We start from the raw sequence: 18,940 nt of genomic DNA on the forward strand, positions 1-18,940 counted from the left end.
TTACAAATGTTTTCACCATGCTGACTTGATTCTCTTTAACTGCAAATGCCACAAAGGTTGTTAAATAAAATATGCAGTACCTGTTCAGTTTAATGACCTTTGAGTTGAAGTTTGTAAATCTTGATTCTTAAGAATGCTAGAGACTGTATTTCCTCTTCATATACCTAGACAGTGATCCCTCATGAAGCCATGTCTACTTCTGATCCAAACAGGGAACCTGTAAAGTTTGCAAGAGGCAGCAAGTGCCCCAGAAGCCTGATCCAATTCAAACTTGGTAGTATTCAGAACTTCTGCTAACAGCTAAACCTTCTCATGATCTTTCTCCAAAACTCCCATGATTCTCTGCCAGTGCTCAACATACCTGAAATCCTAGGCCTGAGTGACAAACAGGTATCAGCCAATTTTTATCTCTTCTCCTCTCACATCTACTCAGCATCTTAATCCTAACACTTTCACTGGATCTTTTCCTTCTGTCCCTCTCATCTATACCCTAGATCCTCCTCTCCAGCCTCCTAGACATCCATCTATCACCCACTTCAGCCCATACAAAATGAAACTGTGATAGTCGTTTTTGCCTATGGCTCTGTTCCCATGTTCCCGGTCTAGAAATCCTTCCAATGACTCTCCTTTTTCTACTGCTTCAGGTTCAAGATTCTTTTTCTTACTTTCAAGGCCCTTCATAAATGTGCATAGGGACTTGGATCACATTACTCTTCTGCTTGTGGTTTCAAAAGTCAAAAAACCTTAAGAGCTACTCAAGTTTTCCCAGTCTCATACCAAGGAGTCAAGACCCCAGTACTGCCAACCCCCAGAGTTCAAAAGTCATCAATCAGACCTCCCAAAAAATCATCAGGGTTTTTTTGATTTGTTTAAGAGATGTTTGGGTTTTGGTCTATCTTGATTTAACTCCCCGGTCAACCCGCAGTGTGCATGCAGCAGTAAGTGGTGCCAACTCTCCCAAATTTATAGAATAATGTGATTTTGGTCCCCACTACAGATGCTCTCACTGGTTGCCTGATGGAGTAAAGCTTACAGCTTGTCCCCAAACTCCAAAATAGTCATGTCTCCTTCTGTGTTCACATCTGCCCATCTTAAAGCTCATCAATTAATCATGCACCCTCCACCCCCACATCAAGTCTGCCCTATGCCACATAGTGAAACTCTGCTCCTCCTCCTGCAGCTCCAGGGGATCTTCACCTTCACCCCCTTAGGCCTAGGGAGCAGCTACAGCAGGGTTCTTATCTCATTCTCCAAGGAGTATGACAACAGGAATGAATCCTTGAAGCTGAGAACACCCTTTTCCTTCATTACCCCACCCCACCCCAATCCAGGGGGTCTTCACCACCTTTTCCCTTTTCCACACCAAGTGTTACAGGGATGAAGGGGCGGGAGGGGAAGGAGCCCAGAGGAGCAGACTCATGTCACAGGAGTGGTGAGGGCAGGAAGGTGTAGAGCCAACCTGGTCCTGCTCCCCAACACCATAAACCCATCTCAGTCATGGGCGGGAGAAAGAGAGGGACTACTTGCTTCTTGATTGGCTACTTTCCCCCCAGGAAACAGGGAAGTGGGGGAAGGCAATCAGCTGATTTACCACAGGCAGGGCTGAAATTCACATGAAGGCTGAAGTGTCTAGTCTCAACACAGGGGAATGGCTCCAGCAAGGGCCAAAATTACATTATGATGAAATCACAAGGGCTAGCAACAGACCTCATGAGTGAGAATCCTAATCATATTATATCTTTAGAATAAATATAACTCCTACATTTGCTATGGAAGGTCATCAGGGAAAAAAGGGAGGAGGAGTTGCCTCATACAGCAAAGATTTATAAACTTGCACTGAGATTGAGACAGAAGTGGGAGGCAGATGTGTTGAAAGGGGTAAAAAACTGGAGTGATGCCTTGGTAGGAGGTCTACTATAGACAACTTAATTAGGAAGAAGAGGTGAATGAGACTTTTTTTAAACAACTAACAAAATCATTCAAAACACAGGACTTGGTGGTGACCGGGGACTTCAATTACCCAGACATCTGTTGGGAAAATAATACAACAGGGCACAGATTATCCAACCAGATCTTGGAATGCACTGGAAACACCTTTTAATTACAGAAGGTGGAGAAAGCAACTAGAGAAAAGGCTATTCTGGATTTGATCCTGACAAAATGTGGGAACTACTTAGAATCTGAAGGTGCAAAGCAGTTTCAGTGAAATTGATCATGAAATGATGAGTTCATGAATCTAAGGAACAGTAGGAGTGAAAACAGTAAAATTAAGCCAAAGGACTTTAAGAAGGCAGACTTAAGCAAACTGAATGAATTGGTAAGTAACATCCTGTGGGAAATGCATCCGATGAAGTGAGCTGTAGCTCACGAAAGCTTATGCTCAAATAAATTTGTTAGTCTCTAAGGTGCCACAAGTACTCCTTTTCAAGTGTCACCTTGGATGCTCCACTTGAGGTGACTGTTGAACAGTGCCCCTTAGTGGAGGGGAGGGGCTTCGGAGTTGGTCTACTGACTGTGGATAACACCGTAAGTCCAAAGTGAGCATCTGATGTGGACTGTTTTTCTAGCGCACAATGTTTAGTGAAAGTATGGACTGATGCTCAGGTAGCTGCTTTGCAAATGTCAGTGATAGGTCACAGATGCTGCCAGTGCTCTTGTGGAACGCACAACCTCCTGGTGGAGGTTATAGACCGGTGTTTTGCTAGCACAAATGGATACATCCAGATATCCATTTGGATAGTCTGTTTTGAGATGGTTTGACCCATCGAGCGTTCTGTTATGGAAACAAATAGTCTAGGTGATTTTCTAAATTATTTTGTTCTTTCAAAGCAGAAAGCTAATGCTCTATGAACATCAAACTTGTGGAGTGAGGCCTCCCTCCCGAGCAAATATAGCGACCCCATCCACCTTATCGTGGAAGGAGGTAATAGCAGCCAAGTGTACTCTGATTGAGCTTGTGGATTGCCCTGATATTTTAAGTCCTAATAAACAGTCGAGGTTCCTCGGTATGGGGGACAACTGTGGTAAGATCTGTTGATCTTGGCACCAGGTACAGAATCGCTTCCACTTATGGATAGATGTCTTTCTTGTGCTTAGTCTCTGACTATTCAATAATATATCTTTTACTTCCTCAGAACAGGCCCTCTTGACCCCAGTCAGCCATGGAGTAACCAGGCCTTGAAGAGGAGTACTGCAAGGCTGGAGTGACGGACAGGTCCTGCATCTTGTGATAAGAAGGTGAGGTACTAAGGGAAGGGTTCAAGGCAGTTTCGGTAGGTATGGGAACCATGTTTGTCTGGGCCATGTGGGTGCAATGAGAATGACCCTGGATTTGTCCTGCCTTATCTTGTGAATGACTCTGCTTAGCAGTGAAGTTGGAGGAAATGGATACATCAGTGGCGCCTCCCATTTTATGAGGAGAGCGTCGCCTAGGTGTCCTAAGCCTGCTCTGGAGCAATATTGTGGGCATCTGGCATTCTGAGCTGTTGCAAATAGATTTATGATGGGGAACTCCCATAGTATGAATATGGATTTGAAAATTCCAGGATCCATCTTCCATTTTTGGGTTTGTGAAAAATTTCTGCTTAGTAGATCCACTGTTGAATTCTGACATCCTGGCAGATAGGATGCTGATATCTCTGTGTTGTTGGTGATGCACCAATTCCAAAGGGGAATTGCCTCCATACATATGGAGTATGATTGTGCTCCCCCTTGGCAGTTTATACAAAATTTGCCTGCTATATTGTCTGTGAGGATCTTGATGGCACTGTTCTTGATTAGAGGGAGAAAGTGGTTGCATGCATTTCAGACTGCCTTTAGCTCCAGTAAGTTTCTGTGCAGGTTGGACTCTGCTGGGGACCAGCGGCTTTGAATTGTATTGTTGAGCCCAAAAGAAAGCGATCTCCTACTGAAAAATCTGCCCCAGTACGACTTTTTTGTAGCCTTTCTATGAGTAGACTCCTTGGCAGCTGTTGTTGGAGCACAGCCTCTGTCAGAGGGGGTGGCCTGGACTTGGGGTTTGAAGCTGGCCTGAGAGATTTCTCCATAGCTGGTTGAAGATCCCTGGCTTTTCTTGTCCTGGCTGTCAGCTTTCTGCAGTGTGGGCACTTTTGAGTAAAGTGTGTTTTGCCGAGGCATCAGACATACTGAGCATGGCTGTCAGAAACTGGTATGGAGAGTCTGCAAGTCAGGCATGCCTGAGAGTGTTGGTTTCTTAGAGGAAAAAACAGGGGTAAACCCTGTTTGAGGCTAAGGCTGTATGCCTGCCAGAGAAACAGGAGAGGTAGAAGGAAAAATATATATATATTTTAATTAAATAAATTAGAGTAGGGCAAGAAGATAGGGAAGCTAACTACAACTAATCTAACACTATCACTATGAATTATCTACTATAAATATTATCTGAAATAAGAGAGGGCGCTGGAAATTGGGATGGAAATTGTTGAAATCCTGGTGGAATTCCTCAAGGACTTCTTTTCCATGGCTCCAGATGATAAAGATGTCATCAATGTAGCGCAATGCAATTCTGTGGTGACCTAGAATCCTATTTTCGACGTCTCCGACTCAAGGAATATTTCCAACACACCTCTGACCAACATATTAACCCACAGAGACCTTCCGACCAACGCTACAAAAAGAAGGATTCTGGGTAGACTCCTCCTGAAGGTCAAAACAGCAGACTGGACTTCTACATAGAGTGCTTCCGCCAATGTGCACGAGCTGAAATTGTGGAAGAGCAGCATCGCTTACCCCATAATTTCAGCCGTGCAGAACACAATGCCATCCACAGCCTCAGAAACAACTCTGACATCATAATCAAAAAGGCTGACAAAGGAGGTGCTGTCATCATCATGAATAGGTCGGAAAATGAACAAGAGGCTACTAGGCAGCTCTCCAACACCACTTTCTACAAGCCATTACCCTCTGATCCCACTGAGAGTTACCAAAAGAAACTACAGCATTTGCTCAAGAAACTCCCTGAAAAAGCACAAGAACAAATCTGCACAGACACACCCCTGGAACCCCGACCTGGGGTATTCTATCTGCTACACAAGATCCATAAACCTGGAAATCCTGGACGCCCCATCATCTCAGGCATTGGCAGCCTGAGAGCAGGATTGTCTGGCTATGCAGACTCCCTCCTCAGGCCCTTCGTTACCAGCACTCCCAGCTATCTTCGAGACACCACTGACTTCCTGAGGAAACTACAGTCCATTGGTGATCTTCCTAAAAACACCATCCTAGCCACTATGGATGTAGAAGCCCTCTACACCAACATTCCACAGAAAGATGGACTACAAGCCATCAGAAACAGTATCCCCGATAATGTCACGGCTAACCTGGTGGCTGAACTTTGTGACTTTGTCCTCACCTATAACTATTTCACATTTGGGGACAACGTATACCTTCAAATCAGCGGCACTGCGATGGGTACCCACATGGCCCCACAGTATGCCAACATTTTTATGGCTGACTTAGAACAATGCTTCCTCAGCTCTCGTCCCCTAATGCCCCTACTCTACTTGTGCTACATTGATGACATCTTCATCATCTGGACCCATGGAAAAGAAGCCCTTGAGGAATTCCACCAGGATTTCAACAATTTCCATCCCACCATCAACCTCAGCCTGGATCAGTCACACAAGAGATCCGCTTCCTGGACACTACAGTGCTAATAAGAGATGGTCACATAAACACCACCCTATATCGGAAACCTACTGACCGCTATTCCTACCTACATGCCTCTAGCTTTCATTCAGATCACACCACACGATCCATTGTCTACAGCCAAGCTCTACGATATAACCGCATTTGCTCCACCCCCTCAGACAGAGACAAACATCTACAAGATCTCTATCATGCATTCTTACAACTACAATACCCACCTGCTGAAGTGAAGAAACAGATTGACAGAGCCAGAAGAGTACACAGAAGCCACCTACTACAGGACAGGCCCAACAAAGAAAATAACAGAACGCCACTAGCCATCACCGTCAGCCCCCAACTAAAACCTCTCCAATGCATCATCAAGGATCTACAATCTATCCTGAAGGATAACCCATCACTCTTACAGATCTTGGGAGACAGGCTAGTCCTTGCTTACAGACAGCCCCCCAGCCTGAAGCAAATACACACCAGCAACCACACACCACACAACAGAAGCACTAACCCAAGAACCTATCCTTGCAACAAAGCCCATTGCCAACTGTGTCCACATATCTATTCAGGGGACACCATCATAGGGCCTAATCACATCAGCCACACTATCAGAGGCTCGTTCACCTGCACATATACCAATGTGATATATGCCATCATGTGCCAGCAATGCCCCCTGCCATGTACATTGGTCAAACTGGACAGTCTCTACATAAAATAATAAATGGACACAAATCAGACGTCAAGAATTATAACATTCAAAAACCAGTCGGAGAACACTTCAATCTCTCTGGTCACTCACTTACAGACCTGAGAGTGGCTATCCTTCAACAAAAAAACTTCAAAAACAGACTGCAGCGAGAGACTGCTGAATTGGAATTAATTTGCAAACTGGATACAATTCACTTAGGCTTGAATAGAGACTGGGAGTGGATGAGTCATTACACAAAGTAAACTATTTCCCCATGGTATTTCTCCTCCCCACCCCACCCCCCCCACCCCCACTGTTCCTCAGACGTTCTTGTTAACTGCTGGAAATGGCCCACCTTGCTTGTCACCATGAAAGGTTTTCCTCCTTTCCCCCCCCCGCTGCTGGTGATGGCTCATCTTAAGTGATCACTCTCCTTACAGTGTGTATGATAAAACCCATTGTTTCATGTTCTCTGTGTGTGTATATAAATCTCCCCACTGTATTTTCCACCGAATGCATCCGATGAAGTGAGCTGTAGCTCACGAAAGCTTATACTCAAATAAATTTGTTAGTCTCTAAGGTGCCACAAGTACTCCTTTTCTTTTTGCGAATACAGACTAACACGGCTGCTACTCTGAAACCTTTGAGAACTTGTGGAGGATGGGAGAGATACCTGAGGACTGGAAAAGGGCAAATATAGTATCTATAAGAAGGGAAATAAGGACAACCGAGGGAATTATAGACCAGCCAGCTTAACTTCAGTACCCAGGAAGATAATGGAGCAAATAATCAGAAGATCAATTTGCAAGCACCTAGAAGACAATAAGGTGATAGCTAACAGTCAACATGGATTTGTCAAGACAAATCATGTGAAACCAACAGACTCTTCTTTGATAGGGAAACAAGCCTTGTGGATAGGGGGAAGCAGCAGAGATCATATATCTCGACTTTAGTAAGGCTTTGGATACTTTTTCACATGGCCTTCTCATAAACTAGAGAAATATAGCACAGACAAACCTACTATAAGGTGGGTGTATAACTGGCTGGAAAGCCACACTCAAAAGTAGTTATCAATAGCTCACAATTGAGCTGGAAGGGTATACTGAGTGAGATCCCATAGGCATCTATCCTGAGTTTGGTTCTATTCAATATCTTCATAAATTATTTGGATAATGGCCTACAGAGTACACTTAAAGTTTGTGTGAGATACCAAACTGGGAGAAGATGCAAGCACTCTGGAGGCGAGGATTAAAATTCAAAATGATCTTGACAAACTGGAGAAATAGTCTGAATTAAACAAGATAAAATTCAGTAAGGAGAAATGCAAAGTACTACACTTAGGGAAGAATAATCAACGCACCAATACAAAATGGGAAACGACTACTTTGGAGGCAGTACTGCAGAAGAGGCTCTGGGTGTTACAGTAGATCACAAACTAAATATGGGTCAATAATGTAATACTGTTACAAAAAAGAAAACATCATTCTGGAATGTATTAGCAGGAGTGTTTGAGCAAGACACCAGAAGTAATTCTTCCACTCTACTCAGCACTGATAACGCCCTCAGCTGGAGTACTATGTCCGGTTCTGGGCACCACACTTCAGGAAAGATACGAAAATTTGAGAAAATCCAGAGGAGAGCAACAAAAATGATTAAAGGTCTAGAAAATGTGACCTATGAGGGAAAATTGAAAAATTGGGTTTGGAGAAGAGAAAACGGGGGCAGGACAAGTAGTCATGGGCTTAAAATGCTGCAAGGGAGATTTTGATTATACATTAGGAAAAACTTCCTAATTACAAGGGTAGTTAAGCACTGAAACACATTACCTAGAGAGGTTGTGGAATCTCTGTCATTGGAGGTTTTTAAGAACAGGTTAGACCAGCGGTTCCCAAACTTGTTCCGCCGCTTGTGCGGGGAAAGTCCCCAGCGGGCCGGGCCAAACCAGTTTGTTTACCTGCCACATCCGCAGGTTCAGCCGATCACAGCTCCCAGTGGCCACGGTTCGCTGCTCCAGGTCAATGGGAGCTGCTGGAAACGGCGCGGGCCAAAGGACGTACTGCCCGCCGTTTCCAGCGGCTCCCATTGGCCTGGAGTAGCGAACCACAGCCACTAGGAGCCGCAATCAGCCAAACCTGCGGACACGGCAGGTAAACAAACTGGCCCGGCCTGCCAGGGGCTTTTCCAGCACAAGCGGTGGAACAAGTTTGGGAACCACTGGGTTAGACAAATACCTGTCAGGGATGGTCTAGATCAGTGGTTCTCAAACTGTGGGTTGGAACCCCAAAGTGGGTTGCAACCCCATTTTAATGGGGTTGCCAGGGCTGGTTTAGACTTCCAGGGGTTCGGGGCCAAAGCCCGAGCCCCACTGCCCAGGGCCATGGGGCTCAGGTTACCAGGCCCCTGGCTGAAGCTTTTGGGCTTTGGCTTTGACGCCTTCTCCACCTGGGGCAGTGGGGCTCAGGCTTTGGCTTTGTCTCCCCCCCCCCAGGGCAGTGGGACTCAGGTGGGCTCAGGCTTCAGTTCTCCCTCCTGGGGTCATGTAATAATTTTTTGTTGTCAGAAGGAGGTTGTAGTGAAATGAAGTTTGAGAACCCCAGGTCTAGATAATACTTAGTTCTGCCTCAGTGCAGGGGACTGTATTAGATGATCTATTGAGGTCCCTTCCAGTCCTGTTTTTATTATTCTAATTTAGGAAAATGTATGGCATTTTAACAGAAGTAGTACTTTTCTGAATGCCCAACAACATGAGACTCCTCAAACAAGCAAAGAGTCCCTGTTTCTATGCTCACAAAAATCACCTGTGTAATGACAAGTGAGGGTCAAATAGGGAGCAGATAAAGAGGGAGACCAATGGCAAGATGGCAAAAAAAGATCATTTAACTGGTTAGAATGGCATTTCTACATATCTTGATAAACCAGCTTCTTATTTATTGACAAATTAGCTATTCTGCCCTTTACTTCATGCAGGCTTCACATCACAATTGAGTTTTTAGGAGGATTTGAACACAAAGATTGAACAGAAGCAGGCAGAAGTCTCCTGGAAACTATAATAGAGAGACCATTTTTAATAGCTAAAGAATTCCGTACTTAAACTTTTTTCCTTGTTTCAGAATTACGATCCAAGACTTCATTGTAAGATGTTGAATTAGGAATGGGCAAAACTGCAAAAAAGCTTTCCACAAATTAAAAGCCATCATTTCCTAAAATCAAAGATTCACTTATGCAGAAAGCATTTTTTCAGAGAAGGTGGTAAAAAGTTAAACTTACAAGGGACAATGTCTCAACCACAACTATGAAAACAAGACGTGTCAAGAGAAAATTCAACATATGATTTACGAGTTCATTAGGAACGGTTAACTCAAATGTTTTATACTTTAAGTGTAATGGTTTATAGTTAAAAAACTTAAGTTAAAGTGTTTCCTGATGTACTAATTCTAAACCTTTAGTATGTATACTTGAGCTTACAGTACAGATTTCTGTAGCTCATATGGTTTAAAAATGGGTAAAAACATTCTCAAACAGGTGGAGTTGCAAAAAGACCCCATACATTTTATTCAAACAATGCTCCCCACAACTATAGCAATTTAAGATCTCAGACGTAACATCTATAGTACTATAAAGCCTAAAATATATTAGTAGCTGAAACAACCTCTTTTTTAAAAATGCAAGTTTAAGCTTAAAGACACTTTAAAAATATCATTAAAACTGTTTAACTTATTTTAAATGTTCAGTGATTCAGTTTTTGTATTAAAGGCAGCTGAAAAAAAAAATCACACTCTAGCAAGATCTGAACTTGTATGGTATTTATCTGCCTGGAGTCGTATAACAAAAACCAAAGCTATCATACCTTGGCAAAAAAGACTGTGAGATGTGTTTCACTGCCAAGTATCCAAATAGGGAACTTTGGAGATTTCAAGTAGGAGCCAACCTAGAAAAGATGCAGTAAAAACAAATAAACTAGCTTACAGCTATAGCGAAGGCCCAATACCCTCCCCACCCCCAAAATTTGTAATATTAAAAAATTAATATTCAGTCACAATTTGAAGGTAGTATTTAAAAACTTTACTAAATCTGTTTTTGATTACCATATCCCCTATTTAATAAATTGGTGATCTGCGATTTAGCCATATAAATCCAACCATCAGCGGAAATTAGATGGCACTAGGCCCAATACTGTGAAGTGCCAAGTGCCTTCAATCACCACCAAAGTCAAGAGCTGGTGGTATACTGTAACTCTGAGGCCTAAGTCATTGTTTATGTTTGTAAATAAAAAGGGGGAGGAGGGATTTAGAGGTTAAAGCAACTGAATAGAGAGCCTTACAACATGAATACCGTTTATTTATATTGAAAAGATCCTATTTAGCAGGACTATTTTTTTTTTAAAAAAACAAGAAAGTTACTATACACAAAATCATAAATCACCTTGGATTTAACTCTAAGTATAAAACAGTGCCAGCTTCTACTTAAAATTAAATTTGCTGCAAAGCAAATTTGTAAAAAAGCAAATCTAAGAGCTTCTTACCTGTGCACGAATAATGAATCACTCCAATGTCACTTTAAAATAAATCATTACTAAAAATGCTACATCTGCCAAAATTACACATTTTAGCTATTACACTTTCCATATGACTGAAGGTATGGATTTTTTTACTTTAACAAATGGGGTAGCTAGTATCTACCTTTTTTTTTTTTTTTAAATTCTGGTACAAATTAAAGCATTCAAGACTTCATAAAATGCATGGTATTTTTGAGCAAGGTTGGAATCTCACATTTAAACATTCTTTTGGCTGAGAAAAGGGCAAAACATACATAAATTAGTTATTCTATTAATGGAGAATAAACTGTTCAATCTTAATGTTTACTCATCACAAGACATGCATTTAACACTCTCTTTATTGTTAGGCATGTATTTTATTACAGACTTTTAGCCTTGGTTTCATTTTGAGGCTAGAAATACTACAAACCTAATAACTCTTAGACTGCACTCTTCAACAGTTTAGGATGAAGTGCCCACATGCAATATTTTCAGAAGAGGATGATGCCTTAGTGGAATACTGCTAAGGAGCAACTCGCAAGAGAAATATCATTTTAAAAATTATGGGAAAAAAGGCAGCTTACCTTACAGTATCTTAGAGATTCCATTAATGTCAAAAAACCTACGGTTGCCTGCTTACGTATACCAAGTAGTTCTTTTTAAAAACAAAACAGAAACATTTTATTGGATAAATTTTCTATTTTTTCAAAAATGACGTGGTATAAGATACCTTATTTTACAAAGACATACAACTTAAACAAGCATTGAAAAAGCAATGAGCTCAGGTCAACTGGAAACTTTAAAAAAAAAATTCCAGGACGACTTTAGCGAAATCCCAAATTGTTTATTCCATAAATGAATACAACTGAAATGAATTGTTAATTTTACTAGAAGTCTGCTGTTGACAGTCCTTTTAAAAAAAAGTTTAGATTTACAATGCTAAAGCAAATTCTTGTGAAATATTCTAGTATGCTCTAGAAAAAGAAAAACCCTACATCCTGAAACTGCCATTTTAGAAAATGAAATGAGCAAAACTTTCCATACTTTTCTTTAATCATATTGACACTGTGGACAATGCAAAAATCAACTGGTTTTGAAATGTTTTATTAATTAAATGTTTTATTAACAAATGTCTATTTCTTACCATTTCATTTTTCTCTGGAGAACTTCACTGCGAGCAACCACCAGTACTAGCACTCAAGTATCAGTACTACTTCAGCTGATTAGTACTATTTTTAAAGAAAGCCTCACAATAAGAATGAAAAATACTTTGAAGGCGATGAATCTTTGAAGAGTATAATCTATGTAGAACTAAAATTTGGACTTCAGCATCTTTAGAAATGTAGTTCAACTCTGAAAAGGACTAAAAATGGCTCTGGACTCAATGAACCACACTACATGTGCAAAACTTACAAATAGGAAACTATTTGCCTGAGTTGGACATTCTCTTGGACCTGAAAGTCAAGCGGAGTTCTTATCTACTCAAGAATAACCACCAGTAATAAACATTCTGCAGCCAAAAATACAGCATCCTGAGGTTTACACAGGTCTATCTGATTAAAATTTAGTAAACAAAATCTATCAAAAGGAGTAGAATCCAGCTTTCACTCTAAAATGAATAAAAGAAATAAACATTTGTGACACTAAAAGCAAGCATACGTGTGAACATACAGTGAGCAGATCTCTTTGGTAAAGTCTTTAAGGTAACATCTACACAGAAAACAAACATCCGCAGCTGAACTGATTCAGCTGGCTTGGGCTTGGGAGGCTCAGGCTGCAATGCTGTAAAATTGTGGTGTATGCATTTGCGGTCAGGTTGGAGCCTAAGCTCTGGAACCCTGCAAGGGGAGAGGGTCTCAGAGCCCAGGCTCCCATCTAGCCCATACATCTACACTACAATTTTACAGCCCCACAAGCCTGAGTCAGCGGCTGGTTTTTAACTGCTATGTAGACATATCCAAAGTCACTTTTCAGAGAATTACACTGAAGCTACTTTGATTTTGGGAAACTGCAGCTCTTAAATATATATTTGTTAGTAATAGTAACACGTTATGATTACAAACTGTGATGCATTTACCTATGGGCCAAGTTCTGGGATAACACTGGGAAATATTCTTAATGAAAAAATGTTCATTTTCTTTCTCATGTTTCAAATAGACTCAATCCTGCATTTTGTGACAGCACCTGTGCAGTAAATTTACTACAGGAATTGCATGAAAGAAGTGTTAGTTTTTCCATGCATTTCCTTTATCTATCCATTCCAATAAGTCAAAAAGAAGATATTGGGTAAATTTGGCATGATGTGCGTTTCATTTATATAATCTGGTTATTATGCATGATCTCCCTTTCCCAATATTGCCCACGAACAGACTTCTTTGCTCAGAGTTGCCCAAGAAATGTATTCTGAAGATTCTATACCTTGTAGAATCAAAAACTTATCACTAAAGGATCTTCCTGATTAACCTCTATTTTGGAGGTACCTTTGGACCACAGGCTGTTAAAATTCTTTCCAGGCTGTCATTCAGCCAGACAGGAAAGAAGTTGCTCATGCATTGGTACATTTTGGAGTTCAGACAACATACTTCTTCACTTACAGCCTCATTGCTATATATGGCAATATACTGAGCAGAATTACACTTCCCTTTGGAAGAAGGTAAAGTGGCAAGTCCAATTCAAAATCTAATAGAAGTTGTGTAGCCTTTGTTTAGAGCTAAAGCGCTTCCATCAGGTAATTTTAGCTTAGACAGACCCTAAAACAAACAGAGGTGAATATCTAGCCTATCAAAAGGTCATATCAATACAATAATCCCAGTTAATACCATACATCAAATTCCCTTTGTGAAAAAAATCTAATTTACACTGAAATCAGTCTTAAAACAGTCCATCAGATAAGGGCTTTTTGAAATGCAATATAGTATAGTATCTTGCTTTTCTACTAGTGGATGATTAAGGGTAACTATTTTTCAGGCAGAGATTCTTTCCCTTACAACTTCAATATAGTATCTAAAGAAGCTGATTTTATACAGTGAATGCCTGAAACCAGCATCGAGTGAAAGGTCCAGTGCAGGACAGAGAACTACCTACTATTTTGAAACATTATGTTAGAAAGGAAACAGAAGAGATCCTCCGACAGTTGAGGGCTTTCTCATAACCTGCTATGCTGTCTTGGGCTTCTTGTCAGAAAATCAGTCCTTTTCTAAAAGAATTTTTGCAATTACTTTATTGGGTAACTAGTTTTTAGTGCACTGCACCTTTTATAAGAGCACTTTTTTCTGGCCTCTATGGTATTATACTTAGTGATGCTACTTCAAGCTTAATGTAACTTAAATGCCACCTTGTGTTGATATGAAATAATGCAGCAGTTCTGACATTACACAGATTGTTTTTGAAAAGGCACAGCATGGTATATATTAATAAAATGTACTCTCTCTTTGGAGCTGCTTCATTCAGATGAGGTTACCCATCTTGTGCACTAACTGAGGTTCTTCAAGATGTGTCCCCCTGTGGGTGCTCCACTTTAGGTGTTGGTGCGTCCTGGCACTGCTGATTGGAGACTTTTGGTAGCAGTGCCTGGTCGGGATGTGCGTGCGCAGTAGCCGCCTTGTGGTACCATTGGCGCTCATGCATCCCGACCCCCTCAATTCCTTCTCTGTCATAAAGCTAATATAGTGAACTCCGTAGAGGGGAGGAGGCTGGATAGTGGAGCACCCACAGGAAAACATATCTTGAAGAATCTCAGTAACTGCACAATGTGAGTAACCTTCTCTTCTTAGAGTGCTGTCCCTGTGGGTGCTCCACTTTTGGGGACTTAGAGCAGTACCCAGTTATGGAAGGTTGGGTTCTGGAGTAAGTTGAACAGTTGATGATAATACCATAAGGCTGAGCATTGCATCATTCTCAGAGCTTTTTGTTATTGCATAGTTGTTTGTGAATCATGTGTATTGAAGCCCAAGTGGCAGCCTGGCACATTTCTTTGATTGGGACATTATGTAGAAAAGCAGTCGAGGTAGAAACTGCTCTCATTGAATGGGCTCTGATGCCGTTGGGTGTTCTATCTTTTGTTGCTGATAACACAGGTGGATGCAAGTCAAAATCCATTTTGATAGTCTGTTTCGAAATGGCCATGCCTTTCATCGTCCAGTTGTGGTGGAGATGAAGAGTCTCAGTGACTTACGGAAAGGTTTTGTTCTCTCTAGGTAGAATGCTAGTGTCTTCTAACATCTAGTGTGTGGAGAACAGATTCCTGGGTAGACCCAGGTGGCTTTAGGCAGAACGCAGGGAGATGTGTAAGTTGACTGATATGGAATGACGAGGGTACCTTTGGTACAAATTTAGGGTGTGGTCGCATATTCTTTGTCTTTAAAGTGACTATAGTATAAGGCAGATGGGCCATGAGAGCCCTGACCTCACCCACTCTATGTGCTGAGGTGATCGCAACTAGGAATGCTACCTTCATTGATAGGTGTAGTAGTGAAGAGGTAGCAAGGGGTTAGAAGGTGGCTCTGGTAAGTCCTCTGAGGACTGAGTATAGATCCCATGCTGTTGCAGGGTTGCAGACTTCAGGGTACATGTTCTGAATTCCTGCAAGAAAGCGTTTTGTAATTGGATGCATGAAGGCTGTGGAAACCGTCACTCTTATGGCCGCGAGGTGTACCTTGAGTGAACTAATGGACAGCCCTGAGCGTGTCAAGTATAGCAAGTATTCCAGGATCTCATGGATTGGTGTTGTAAGTGCAGGTATGTGTTTGTCATGACACCACCAAGTGAACCACTTCCATTTATGCAGGTAAATAGTGCATGTGGTGATTTTCCTGCTGTTTAGGAATACGTTTTTAACCTCTTCTGAACAGGCTAGTTTGTTGCATTGGAGCCATCAAAGAGCCATGCCTTCAGGCCGAGTTTTGGTAGATTCAGATAAAAGATTAGACCCTCGTCCTAAGACAGGCGATCCCGTTGAATGGGAAAACTGTACGGTGGGCACCACGTTAGGTGGTTCAGGTGTAGGAACCATGTCGGGGCAATCAGTATGATCCTGGCTCCATTGGTCTGTAATCTTGGGTATTACTTTGGATAATAGCTGGATTGGTGGGAATGCATACAGAAGGGGAGCATTCCATTGGATGAGGAAGGCATCTTCTAGAGTGTGTGGTCCTAGTCCTGCTCGCAAGCAAAAGCTTTGGCATTTGCAGTTTGTGTTGTTGCGAACAGGTCTATGACTGGTAGTCCCCACTGTGGGACATGTGGAATATGTGTTGTGCTACTTTGTCATTCAGCTCCTATTCATGTTCCTGGGAAAACAGTCTGCTCAATGTGTCTGCCATCGTGGTCTGCTGTTCTGGGAGGTAAGACACAGCAATAGTAATATTGTGGGTAAGGCACTAGTTCCATAGTTTCATGGCTTCTGTGCCTAGGGAATGAGAACGAGCTCCTCCCAGTCTGCTTATGTAGAACATACAGGCTACGTTGTCTATTATTCTTAGCAATTTGTTTCTCATCATCGGTAGGAAGTGTGCATACATTTTGAATTGCTCGTAGTTCAAGTAGACTGATGTGTAATGACGACTTACGAGACCATTTCCCTTGGATTTTGTGGGGGTTGAAATGTGCACCCCATCCTACCAGTGAGGCCTCTGTGGTGATTAGGATGGATGCAGGGACTTGTTGGACAATTGCTTGGAATTGTTCACCATTGTAGGGACTGTGTGACTTTCGGGGGTAGCGATAGGATTTTGTTTAGGTTATGTCTGCCTGCTATGTATACCGTGCTTAGCCACCCCTGGAGAGATACATGACTACACATGCACTGTTTGACTACAAAAGTAGAGGCAACTATGTGTCGTAATAGTTTCAGGCAGGTGTGTGCAGAGATCGGCAGACTGCTTGTGATCCTAGATATGAGACAGGTCATTGTGTAAAATCTGGACATTGGTAGGGAAGCTTTTTCTGGTATTGAGTATGTAAGCTCCGATTAATTCTAATTGTTGCTCCGGAAGTAGAGTCAATTTCTTCTCAGTTGTCTGTAGGCCAAGAGTATGGAAGAGCATTATAGTTCTCTGTGTAAAGTTTGTTGTTTCTGTTCGAGTGCGACCCTTTAAACAGGCAGTCATCCAAGCATGGGAATATCACGATTCCCTGTCTGTGTAAGTATACTGCTACTACTGCCAGCGTCTGGGTGAAGACTCTGAGCTGTGGATAGTCTGAACGGTAGCCCTCTGTATTGGAAGTGGTCTCTGCCTACCATCTCTGCCTACCAGGAATCATCTGTGTGTGTGTGGGGGGGTGTATAGTGATATGAAAGTATGTGTCCTGTAAGTCAAGGGCTGAAAATCAGTCTCCTTCTTCCAATGCTGGGATTTTGATGTCAGTGTGACCATTTTGAATTTGTGGGTAGCAACGAATTTGTTGAGTTTCCTGAGAGCTAAGATGTTCTCCATCCTCCATTTTTCTTGTGTGTTAGAAAGTAGTGGGAGCAGAACCCTTTCCCTCTGTATTCTGGTGGAACCTGTGCAAAAGCATCTAGGTGTACAAGATGGTTTATTTGTCATCTCAGAAGATGCTCATGAGAAGGGTCCCTGAAGAGATACAGGGAAGGGGAGTGGATAGGGGGGTTGGAGGTAAAAGGGATGATATAGCCTGATATTTCCAGTACCCAACTGTGTGTGGTGATGGATGCCCACGCTAGGTAAAATGGTCAAAGTTGGTGGCCAAAAGTTTGGGTATTCAATGTAATTTGCTCTGGGAGTTGTGGGAGGTCGGTCAGACAATTAACCAAATCCTCAAAATTGTGGCTTATGAGATAGCATTTGGGACGTTGAAGCCTAGTTTTGTGGTGGACGACATCTCTGTGCCTGGTGGCAAGGCCTGGAACTGTCGAACGGACATGGTTGTAGTTGGTTCAGGTTGTCAAGGTTCCCGTTATAGGGTTGTAATTTAGGTGTGTATATATGCCCAAAGTATGGAGTGTGGCATGGGAGTCCTTCACTGAGTACAGGATATCATCAGTTTTTAATTAAAATAAATTTCTACCTGTCAAATGGGAGATCCTTTACTTTGGTTTGCAGTTCCCATGGGATTCCTGAGGCTTGTAGCCAGGAGGCTCTCCTAATGACTATGGCAGTAGCTGTTGTACGGTTGCTGTGTGTGCTGTATCAAGGGAAGCTTGTAGTGCTGTTCGGGCTGCTAGTTGTCCCTCCGTCAAGATGACTTGGAACTGCTTCTTTCTTTTCCTCCGGAATATTTGGTAGGAACTCGTTGAGTTTCTGGCAGCTGATATGGTCATACTTCGCCAATAGGGTGGTACAGCTTGCCGTGCAGAGTCTTGCAGACAAGTATACTTTTTGGCCAAAAAGATCTAATCCCTTGGCGTCTTTGTCTTGAGGTGTGTTCTTAAATTTATCCCCGATTTATGGCGTCCACCACCAATGAATTTGGTTGTGGGTAGGAGAATAAAAAGTCCATACCTTTGTTGAGGACATAATATTTTCTGTCAGTTATTTTGCTCGTAGGTGGTATGGTGGCTGGTGTTTGCCATATCATTTCCACGGGTTCCATCGATGCATCATTCACTGGTACTGCTATTTTTGTTGTGAATGCTAGGTGTAGAATCTTTAATAGTTGGTGTTGATTCTCAGTTACCTCTTCTAGTGTGATGTTTTGACTTTGTGCCACCCTTCTAAACAATTCTTGGAATTGTTTTGAGTCATAGAATCATAGAATCATAGAATATCAGGGTTGGAAGGGACCCCAGAAGGTCATCTAGTCCAACCCCCTGCTCAAAGCAGGACCAAGTCCCAGTTAAATCATCCTAGCCAGGGCTTTGTCAAGCCTGACCTTAAAAACCTCTAAGGAAGGAGATTCTACCACCTCCCTAGGTAACGCATTCCAGTGTTTCACCACCCTCTTAGTGAAAAAGTTTTTCCTAATATCCAATCTAAACCTCCCCCATTGCAACTTGAGACCATTACTCCTCGTTCTGTCATCTGCTACCATTGAGAACAGTCTAGAGCCATCCTCTTTGAAACCCCCTTTCAGGTAGTTGAAAGCAGCTATCAAATCCCCCC

The 18,940-nt window shown here is 42.1% G+C and overlaps 1 protein-coding gene across 2 annotated transcripts in view; it reads right to left on the reverse strand.

The window, feature by feature from the left end:
- MINDY3 (MINDY lysine 48 deubiquitinase 3) overlaps positions 1 to 18,940 on the reverse strand; it is a 93,321-nt gene that overhangs the window by 41,101 nt on the left and 33,280 nt on the right. For both annotated transcript variants that reach the window (XM_038391356.1, XM_043509386.1), the window contains 2 exons: positions 11,465 to 11,535; positions 10,194 to 10,274 (listed from right to left, as the gene is read on the reverse strand). In XM_038391356.1, coding sequence (XP_038247284.1) covers positions 10,194 to 10,274; positions 11,465 to 11,535 — 152 coding nt within the window. The remainder of the gene's footprint in view (positions 1 to 10,193; positions 10,275 to 11,464; positions 11,536 to 18,940) is intronic.

The sequence above is a fragment of the Dermochelys coriacea genome, chromosome 2 (assembly GCF_009764565.3).
Source record: "Dermochelys coriacea isolate rDerCor1 chromosome 2, rDerCor1.pri.v4, whole genome shotgun sequence".
Taxonomy (NCBI): domain Eukaryota; kingdom Metazoa; phylum Chordata; order Testudines; family Dermochelyidae; genus Dermochelys; species Dermochelys coriacea.